This window comes from Dama dama, chromosome 18 (genome assembly GCF_033118175.1).
Source record: "Dama dama isolate Ldn47 chromosome 18, ASM3311817v1, whole genome shotgun sequence".
NCBI lineage: Eukaryota > Metazoa > Chordata > Mammalia > Artiodactyla > Cervidae > Dama > Dama dama.
Window position 1 is genome coordinate 31,551,703 of NC_083698.1, and position 11,169 is coordinate 31,562,871.

General features: G+C 38.0%; 1 protein-coding gene across 1 annotated transcript; it reads right to left on the minus strand.

The window, feature by feature from the left end:
• Positions 1–3,789: 3,789 nt before the first annotated feature.
• On the minus strand, positions 3,790–4,379 carry LOC133072782 (large ribosomal subunit protein uL22-like). Its single transcript, XM_061166326.1, has one exon. The coding sequence runs from the start codon at positions 4,253–4,255 to the stop codon at positions 3,815–3,817; it is 441 nt and encodes a 146-aa protein (XP_061022309.1). The 5' UTR covers positions 4,256–4,379; the 3' UTR covers positions 3,790–3,814.
• Positions 4,380–11,169: the final 6,790 nt, after the last annotated feature.

Genomic DNA, 11,169 nt, shown 5'->3' on the forward strand with positions numbered 1-11,169 from the left:
CTGTAACAACATGAATGGACCTAGAGGGTATTATGCTAAGTGAAATAAGTCAGACATCGAAAGACAAATACTTTATGACCTTTCATATACAAAATCTAAAAAACAAGCAAACATAACAAAATAGAAACAGGCTTATCGATACAGAGAGTAAACTAGCAGTTGCCAGAGTGGAGGAGGTGGGAGGATGGGTGAAATAAGTAAAAGGGGAATAAGAAGCACAAAATTCCAGTTATAAGTAAATCGTGGGGACATAATGTACAACACAGGAAATATGGTCAATAATAGTGTAATAGTTTTGCATGGTGACAACTTGTAAGTAGACTTACAGTGGTGACCATTTCATAAGGTATAAAAATATGAAAAAAATATGAAATCACTATTTTATACACCTGAAACTAATAAATATTGTAAGGCAATTATACTCTACTAAGAAAAAGAAAAAATGCTGGCATGTATTTTAACCCGCATTGCACGTCTCCAAATAAATAGTGTTTCTATATTTCAGAAATAATAAAAGGAGCTTTGGCAATCCTCACATGTCAGCTAGGGTCTTGTTTCCTATATCAGGAAGTCAGTATTAGATTGCCTCAAATGCCTAATTCCAAATCCAGTTACATTCAAAGCTTTCCATAGTCTTCTGCAGGTTCTCAGTTTTATGCTATCATGGTTCACTCTTCCTCTAATTCCTGAATTTATTTTACCTTGAAGAATCTAGTCTCTTCACCAGTTGTCACAGGGCTTGTCATTCCAAGAATTTAGAGGTTTTAAGAGAGGATTCATAGCCCTCCAACATTTGCCTGGCTTTTTCTCTTCTACTCTCTCTTACCTCAGAACAGAGGCAGTTCTTTTTGCCTCAGCCATTAGATACAACATTTGGAAGGCTAATATTCTTGAATCTTATTTGTGATGAAATCTACTACTGGTCCCCATATTTGTTCTTCCCTTGTTCAGTAATAGTAAAATATTTGAGTGCCAAGATAATAATTCCTGGTAATAATTTCCTAACCTGTGCATCCAGGTTTAAATGTATGACTGTCACTCTGGCCAAGTATTATATGTAGAACTGATGTGTACAATATCTGGATATTTTCCCTAAAGGAATGAGCCTGCCCTCCTTTTTGCTTTCTTCTTTTACTTCTGGCTGGAATGTGGGTGTGGTGGTAATGAATCATTTTTAACTACACAGATAAAGGCTATAGGAAGAGTGGAGCAACAAGATAGACTGGCGGGATTTAATTCCCCACATCTGATTTTTCCCACACCTGTCCTTGAATGATTATGCCCTGTTACATGAGAGAGAGGTAAACCTCTGTTTTTAATCTATGTGTATTTTGAGTTCCTGTTTCTGTAGCTCATATATACTAATCCGTACAATGTCTTCAAGCTCTTACCTTTCACACCAGGATATTTCTTAGACTCTAAGAAGAACTCTGATGAACCAGATTTCCTCCCCTCTTAGTATTTCTATATTAAACTTTCTGTAGAAATGTAAAATGAGTGACATTTCCTTAGATAGAGATATGAGAGTATCTACTCTACTTTAGGTAGAGGGGGGTCAGATTTCATGAGGTAATATTCAGAAAAGTATAAAGAATTTACAAGGAATAAACCCCCAGCAATTTGAGTGGAACATAGAATAATTCTGGAAAAGAAAGTTGGACTGACTTCAGAGAGGTAAGGTAATGAAGGAGTGTATCAGTGAGCTTTGGCTAATTTGCTGTGTAACAAAACATCCAATTTTATAGTGTCTAACAAAAACAATCATTAGTTCACTATGAATGGGTTGGCAGCTGGGGCTGGTGTCAGTTGGGGCTGGCAGCAGTTGGCCAGTTTCACCTGGGCTTACTCATGCAGGTGAAGTCAGCTGGAAGATCAACTGGGATTGGGTGGCCTCATCTACATGTCTAGTTGATAGGTTGATGGCTGGTATGGCTTAGTCCTCCTCCATGTTGTCACTTCAGGTATCTGGCTTCAGATTTCTGTATGGCAGCAATATTCCAAGAGTAGCAAAGAAAGCAAACCTCAATGCTCAAACACTTTCTAAGCCTCTAGTTGTTTCATATTAGCAAGTCACCATCCAAGCCCACGTGTATAGATAACACTTCACTTCTTGGTAGGAAGAATTGCAAATAATCAGAGGACAGTATTTTGTAATCTTCTAGGTTCTTGAATACTAAACTAAGAAAATTTGGAATTTTAATTTGTGGACAGAAAGGAAGGGCACAGATTTGTTGACTAGCCTTAAATGTAGCCAGAAAACTGTCTTTTTAGAAGAGTTTTAGATTTATAGAAGAATGGAAAAGATGGTACAGAATCCTCATACACCATATATTTAGTATTCTCTTGCTATTAAGATCTTACATTATGGTATGTTTGTTACAAGTAAGGAACCAATACTGATATAGTGTTATTAATGAAAATCCATGCTTTATTTGGATTTCTTTAGTGTTTACTAATGTCCTTTTTCTGTTCAAGGATCCCAAAATACCATATTACATGTAGTTGTAATGTCTCCCCTTGGTTGTCATAGTTTCTAGACTTTCCTTGTTTTTGGTGACCTTGACAGTTTTGAGGATCACTGACCAGATAGTCTGTAGGATGTACCTCTATTGGAATTTGACTATTTTTCTCATAGTTAGATTTGGTTTATGAGGTTTTGGAAGGAAGACCCCAGAGGCAGAGTGCCAGTGTCAACATGTCAAAGGTACATGCTATCTTCATGACTTCCCACTGTTAATGTGAGTCTTGATCACCTGGCTGAGGCAGTTTTGTCAGGTTCCTCCATTGTAAAGCCACCCTCCTGCCAATGCCCCTGCCCTCAGCCATGAGCTCTTCGGAAGGAAGTCACTATGCTCAGCCCACACTTAAGCACTGGGGAGTCATTCTCCCGTTCCTTAAGGATGAAATATCTACACAAATTATTTGGAATTGCTCTACATGGGAGATTTATTTCTTCTTCTCCATTTATTAATTTACTCTGATTTATTTACATCAATATGAACTGGGCGCTTAATATGCTTTGGGTTATAACCTGATACTAATTTTTATTTTATTGCTCAAATTGTTCCAGATTTAGTTTGGCTCCTGTGCCCCTTTGACATCCCTTTGTCAATCATAGGCCAGTGTAACCTAGAAAGTCAGGCTGCACAAGTATATGGAGATGGTGGCATGAGGCATGAAAAGCAGAGAAGGGAAATTGGATGACGACAACTAAAAGGCAATGGGAATTAAGAAAAGGATTAACTTTTTTTCCCTATAAATTGGAGAAAAAAAGAATAATTATCCCACTATAACAGATTTTAAGGTTAAAGATATCATAAGGGAAAAGCCAGATGTTCACTGTGTGAAAGAAAAAATACTGCTGGAAGAATATGAGGGTGCAGAAAGCTTTGACAATTGGACATAGATGCCGTAGAATGCAGTGAAAGGAGCTAGTAAAGTACTCAGCTGATGTGGGAGACTGTGGAAGAGGGAGGGGAAGAGGTGGAGATTTAGCTTAATGAATCAAAAAGGTACTTATAAGATAAGATGTTATAGTATGTCAGTATAAGCTCCAGACTAGGGATTTGGCAGTTACATACATGAATAAAAATACCTCTGACAAATGGCAAATTAGTGACTAATAATTGTTTGCTCAAATAATTATTTGAGATAATGAATGAAGAGCATATGCTGCTTGTTTGAGCTGCCAGTACTTAGATGAACTGTTGACAAAAATGGAAGGATATTAAACGAGAACCATGGTCTCATGGAAACACTGGCACTTTATTTATTTATTTTTTTTACTTTTATTTGCATTTATTTTCTGCGGCATTTATTCCTGGGCCATAAGTTTTTGTTTCTTCAGTTTCTTCTGGGATATCTTTTTCTTCTGTGCAACCTCCTCTTCTGGTTTAGGAACAATCTGTTCTTTTTCAGTAAGGATCATCTCAATGTGGCAGCGAGAGCTCATGTAGGGGGTGATCTGACCATGAGCTCTGTAAGTCCTGCGCCTCATCTTGGGGGCTTTGTTCACTTGGATGTGCTCAATGACCAGAGAATCTACACCTAAGCCCTTAAGTTCAGCATTACTCTCTACATTTTTGAGCATGTGTAGTAAAAATTCAGCACTCTTTTTGGGCCAGCGACCCTGCGTCCAGCCCCACTGTTTGGCCTGTGCACACCTACCAACTCCACCATTGTAACGACGGAATGGCACACATTGCTTCTTTAAAGTGACATCCTTCAGATACTTGGTGGCTTTTCGGATATGCATACCCTTTATGGCCTGGGCAGTCTCACGAGTGTTCTTAAAGTGAACATGAAGATTTGAACCTCTTGATTTGCATGATTTTGTGGGGTTTTATGGGTCTAGTGAATAGCGCACCATTTTTAAGGGTCAGCTCAGGCCGCTTACCGGAAAAGCAACACTGGCACTTTAAATATTCACATGAAAATGTTGTGATGCAAATGACTTTTTACAACATGTGGAAAAGTTATAGAATGATATATGGACTATGTCATTATACTTTTTCAGATTGGGGAGAAGGAAAGATAATGGTTCTCTCTCCCACAATATTCTATATTCCCAAAACATTTTGGTACACAGCCCTCATTTGGGGTTTTCATTTGGGAAGAAATGGAAGGTGAAAAGAATGCTCTGAAAAAGCAGAGATAAAATTAAATTGAAGAAAAGCATACCTCTCCTTACTTCTTACCTCTTACTTCCCTATCCCCACCCCCAACCTCAGCATCACTGGAGAACTGGTAGGATGACCTTAACCCAAAGACATTTCCATATGCCTGCTTTGAGCAACACAAAGAGAACAGAATTAGAAACTGCATTTAAACTGAACTTTGAAGACAGAAATATCTGAAATTTTTGATATGAAGAACTGGACAATTTAAAATGACCCAAAATAACATAACAGAATTGTCTCCAGCAGGGAAAAATCTTTTTAAATCTAGGCCAAAAGTTTGTATCTGTTATTTCATCTTATCTTCAGTCATTGACCAGTTACCTGTCCTTGAGCAAGTTAATTCATTCTAGAAAGTTTCTTTATAAACAACAAGGACCTACTGTAGAGCCCAGGCAACTATGGTCAGTATCTTGTAATAACCTATAGTGAAAAGGAATCTAAAAAAGAGTGTGTGTTTATACACACACATGTGTGTGTGTGTAGGATGGTGGTTTAGTCGCTCAGTTGTGTCCAATTCTGTGGCCCCACAGACTGTAGCCCACCAGGCTCCTCTGTCCATGGGATTTTCCAGGAAAGAATACTGGAGTAGGTTGCAATTCCCTTCTCCAGAGGATCTTCCCGACACAGGGATCAAACCCGGGTGCCCTGCATTGCAGGCAGATTTTTCACTATATGAACTACAGAGAAGTCCTTATGTATGTATATATACACATATATAACTGATCACTTTTGGTATACCTGAAACATTGTAAGTCAACTGTACCTCAATTAAAAAATATCCTCCTCCTTTAAAAAAAAGTTTCTTTATTCATAGGATTCTGAACATTTAATCTATTGGTAAAGATATTTCTCCATAGTTTTGTTTTAGTTTCTATTTCAAATAGTCAATCTCAAACTTACAGGAAAGTTGCATGTGCAGTATAATTAATTTAAATTTAGGCCGAAGCCATTTGAGAGTAAACTACTATCATAATGCACTGTCACCCATGAATACTTTTGTGTGTGTATCCTATAGTGACCTTTTCCCCTGCATAATCATAATAAATGTGCTGTGCTACCCTGGAGAAGGAAATGGCAACCCACTCCAGTGTTATTGCCTGGAGAATCCCATGGATGGAGGAGCCTGGCAGGCTGCAGTCCATATGGTCTCACGGAGTCAGACATGACTGAAGCGACTTGGCACAATCATGATAAATAGATTGCTACCATCTAATCCTCAAACTTCACCTACTGTCTTAATATATCCCTTATAGAAAAAAGAATTCAGTTCAAACCATGTGTTGCACTTATTGTCTTTGTTCTTTACTCTCCATCAGTATGGAAGAGTTCTTTGGTCTTTCCTTCATTTTCTTGATCTTGGCATTTACGAAGTTTACAGACCAGTTTTTAAAAAATATTTTTAAATTTTATTAAAGTATAGTTGACTTACAGTGTTGTGTTGATTTCTGCTGTAGAGCAAAGTGAGTCAGTTATATGTATATATTCTTTTTTATATTCTTTTCCACTATGGTTTGTCACAGGATATTGAACGTAGTTCCCTGTGCTATACAATAGGACATGATCATCTCAACAGATGCAGAAAAAGCATTTGATAAGATTCAACATTCATTCATGATAAAACCCCTTGCAAAAGTGAGTATAGAGGAAACATATCTCAACATCATAAAAGTTGTTTATGACAAACCTAGAGCTCAGATAATACTCAAATGGTGAAGAGCTGAAAGCCGTACTGCTAAAATCTGGAACAGGATAAGAATGCTTACTCTGGCCACTTCTATTCAATATTGTATTGGAAGTCCTAAACACAGCAATCAGACCAGTTATTTTATAAAATGTCTCACCATTTGTATTTGTCTAATGTGTCCTCACCATTAAATTTAGGTTCTGTGCCTTTCTCAGAAGTATCACAGAAGTAATGCCAGGTTCCTCTCATTGCATCCTATCAGGTGACACAAAATTTTGATTTATCTCATTGCATTCATTTCCTTTGTTGCTGTATCAACATATTACAGCACAAATTTGGTGGATTGAAACCACACAAATTTATTTTATACTTCTAGAGATCAGAAACCTGAAATGGGTTCACTGGTCTAAAATGGATTTATCAGCAGGGCTGAATTTGTCCTGGAGGCTTAGGGAAAATCTCTGTTTCCCTTTTTTAGCTTCTAGAGGCTGCCTGCATTCCTCAGCTTGCGGCTCCCTTCCATCTTCAAAGATAATAATCACATCACACTGAACTCTGCTTTCATCGTATCCTCTTCTCTGACTCCATCTCCTGCCCTACTTTTCCACTTTTAAGGATCATTTTAATACATTGGATTCACCAGCATAATCTGGAATATTCTTCCCACCTCAATGTCCTTAACCTTAATCTGCAAAGTTCTGTTTTCTATCTAGAGGAATATAATCACAGGTCTGGAAATTAGGATGTGGAGTTTTATGTGGGGGTACATTATTCTACCTACCTGACTTATTTTTTATAATGTTCACTTTTATCACTTGATGAAAGTGGTGACTGCCAGTTTTCTCACTGTTTCTTTCCTGCTTCCTCCTTCCCTCATCTTTCCTCATGGGTTTTTATGGATTATAAACTAAAATTTTAAATTGTTATTTTAAAAATTATAAAGTCAGTAAACAAGGAAACAGGCCTTGTTTCTAGACTCATTTTGTACTTCCCATTCCCCACTTTATGAATTAGCAATTTCTACAAGAAGCTCTGGTTCTCTTTTAGTGGAGGGCAGTATTTAGAAATCAAGAATTGGGCACTAAGTGTGGTCATTACTATTGGAACATTGCTGTTCCCAGGCCTTTCAGTGGACAGAAATTTAAAAGGTCATCACAAATAGACTTGTATAAAAATAGTTATAGAGCTTTATTCATAAAAGCTCAAAGCTGGAAGCAGCACAGATGCATACCAACAGGAGAGTGCATGAGAATTGTGCTATATTCATACAGTGGAATATTGCTTAGTAAAAATTAAAAAAAAAAAGAACAAATGATGCATGCTCTCTATCACATGGATAAATCTCAAAATAATTATGTTGAGTGAAAGAATCCAGACACAGATAAAAACACCCTGGATGAATCCATTTATATGAATTTCAAAAGCAGGCAAAAGCAAACCATGAAAAAATAGACCAGAACAGTGGCTCCCTGTGAGGACGATAGTAATCAGAATTCTGAGTGGAAGATGAGCACCACTCATCTTCCTAAATGGAAGATGACACAAAGTAATTTACTACTGTTATGAGAATATTTTCTCTTAATTGGGGTGTTGGTTATATAGTACATCCATTGAATTGTGCATGTAAGATTTGTATATTTCACTGTATGTAAAACAAGTGGTGGGCTGGCTCAGCTCGGCAGAGAGCCTTTTATGCCTTGTTTTGCCCTTTTGGCAACCATTATGTAACTTTGATGTGGAACCCATGACATAAGGATGGCAGAATAAAAAGATGGAGTGTAAGTTCCTCATAACTTTGTAGGACCACTTAGCATACATTTGTGTGTGTGTGTGTGTGTGTGTGTGTCAGAGAGACTGAGAGAAAGACAGTGAAACCCAAAGAGACAGAGAGAGAAGAGAAAGAGATTGAGATCCTAATGGGTTTTAACCATTATAACTGAGCCTCAGTTCTAGCAGCCCAAACAATTTCCCAGTGGATACATCTCCCATGATCTCTTCTCTCATCTTGTTTGTTTAGGAGTACAGTATTTCTAAGTGTAAATATACTGAAAATCTTGAGGGAGAATTAAGCAGTTATCTCACATGACAGTAATTGCCTGGTCCTAAAGCATCATCCACAGAATGTTAATGTTACCAAAGAAAAAAAGATATTTCGTATTCAAATAAGCTAGATTGGCCTTTTATGTATGAGTCATTATAAATTATTGAGAGTTGTAAATTCCCATTAGGGAAATACATTCTACTCATTTCTGAAATGTTTCTTGGCCACCGAAGCCTTTTTTCAGTGGTGCATTGAGCTGGATCACAATATATGTTTGGAAAAACCATCCTAGATCCAGTGTGAAACACAGAATAAAATGCTGGCTGTAAACAACATTTCTTGGGCTTAGCCATCTCCCCCACCTCCCCTCCTCACTTCAATAGGTTATGTAGCTGGCTTTAATTTGCTGTCATAGATCAGTAATATTTAAAGAATGTGTTTCTTTCCTTAGCACAACTATGGGAAAGCTCTCCAAAACAGAGAGTATTTAAAATTTTTAAATCATCTGAGTGTGGTGGCCGCACATCTTCTGCCTGTTTTGCCCTTCCCTTTCAGTTCCTTATTCCTGTGGATCTGGACTTCTGATCTTACCCTTATATCCAGGGCCTCTGTAAACAGTGAGCATGCACACGACAAAACTCTAGCAAGCACTGTTCATGCAGATGGTGATGTGAAAGGCACCCCCTGGAATCTGTTCATGTAGACGGTGATGTGAAAGGCACCCCCTGGAATCTGTTCATGTAGATGGTGATGTGAAAGGCACCCCCTGGAATCTGTTCATGTAGACGGTGATGTGAAAGGCACCCCCTGGAATCTGTTCACGTAGATGGTGATGTGAAAGGCACCCGTTGGAATGTCGAGTGGGACAGCCCCAGCCCTTGACTCTTGGTTCCTGCGTGCACTGTTTTCTGACCGACTCCATATTTTAGATTTCCCTGTTCATGAATTATGACTTCTGTTTGCTTTTCTAGTTTCTCACTCTTTGATTTTCTTATCCTTACTTTCATTTTGTATATATTTTTGAGCTTCTGGTATGTTCATTTGGGAACAGACAATGGCTAAGTTTTATCCCATATCCAGATACTAACCTTTCTCCATCATTTCCCTTTTTCTTACAAATTCTCTTCTGCTTAAAATGGTATTTTGGCCAGATGACAGTTTAGAGGTGTATGCAGGAAGGCTAGAGGAGGAGGAATTTTTGAAATTAAAGATTCCTATATGTTGTGAATACTGAGCAGGGAGGTGAGCTCCCTTCCTTCTCCGTGAGACATTAGATTGTTTTTTGGGAATTAAAGTTTTAAAAGGATCATAGGACAGAATAGCAAACTCTTCTCTAAAAAGGAAGAATGGTTGCCTACCAGGTCACATTGAACTGTGTAACCTAATTGACTATATTTAGTAGCTAAAGAAAAACACATGACAATCAAATGGTATGGGGGCTTGGTCAGCCCTGAAATTTCAGAAAAAAGGCAGATTGACTGTGTGTAGGCACAGAAGACTTGGCCCAGAGATAGCATAGAACTGACACCATTCATTCCAAGGTTATGATCACCAAGAAACATTTTGACTATAATTAGACTTTTTGTGTAGCTTTCCTACAGGTAAAGAATGTGTAGGCCATACCAACAAGAGGCAGTAAACACTTTCCTTTGCAAATTAGTAACTTGAAATTGAGTTTATGTGTCAGTCTTTGTGAGCTGGATTAGTGAGATGCTGCGTGGTGTATTGGCAAATCAGTTTTTTTTTTTTAATTGAAATATAGTTGATCTATAATGTGTTAATTTCTGCTATACAGCAAAGTGATTCAGTTGTGTATGTGTGTGTGTGTATATATATATATACACACATTATTTTTATATTCTTTTCCACTTTGATCTATCTCAAGTTATTGAATATGGTTCCCTGTGTTACACAGTAAAATCTTGTTGTTTATTCATTCTGTAAGTAATAGTTTTCATCTGGCTAGCTCCAACCTCCCACTCCATCTTTTCTCCAGCCCCCTCTCCCTTGGCAATTGCAAGTCTGCTCCCTCTGTGAATCTGTTTCTGTTTTGTAGATAGGTTCATTTGTGTTGTATTTTAGATTCCACAGATAAGTGATATATGGTACTTGTCTTTCTCTTTGTGACTTACTTCACTTCATAGGATAATCTCTAGGTTCATCTGTGTTGCTGCTGATGGCATTATTCCATTCTTTTTCATGACTGAGTTGTATTTCTTTGTGTGTATATGTATGTACCACATTTCCTTACCCGTTTATCCACTGATGGATGAATTTAGGTTGTTTCCATGTCCCGGCAATTGTGAAGAGTGCCGCTGTAAACACATAGATATGCATGTATCTTTTTGAATTTTAGTTTTGTCTGTCAACTTGCCACATTCTTTACAGCTGACTGGCCAGGAGCTTTTTGAAGGAAGTGGAGTTTGAACAGTATTTTCAGTGTCTGCATAATCAGGCAGTAGGAACCCTGAGTCCAGGGCTCAGATGACTTCTCTGGGCCAAGGATACAGCTTTGTGATCTGCATTGCTAGGGCTGGCACAATAGACTGTCATGAAACCACTGTGTGCATGTGAAATTTCCTAGGAAGAAAGCGAGGAGTGAGATGAAGACAGCAACTAAGAGTGATATTGAGGGACTCCAACATTTAATGTCCACATAGAAGAGAATAAGCCTGCAATGGAGAAACAAGAGGGGTGATTAGAAAGGTAGGAGGCTCATAGGAGACGGCAGACTCAAAAAATCCAAGAAAAGAGAGTGTAATTGG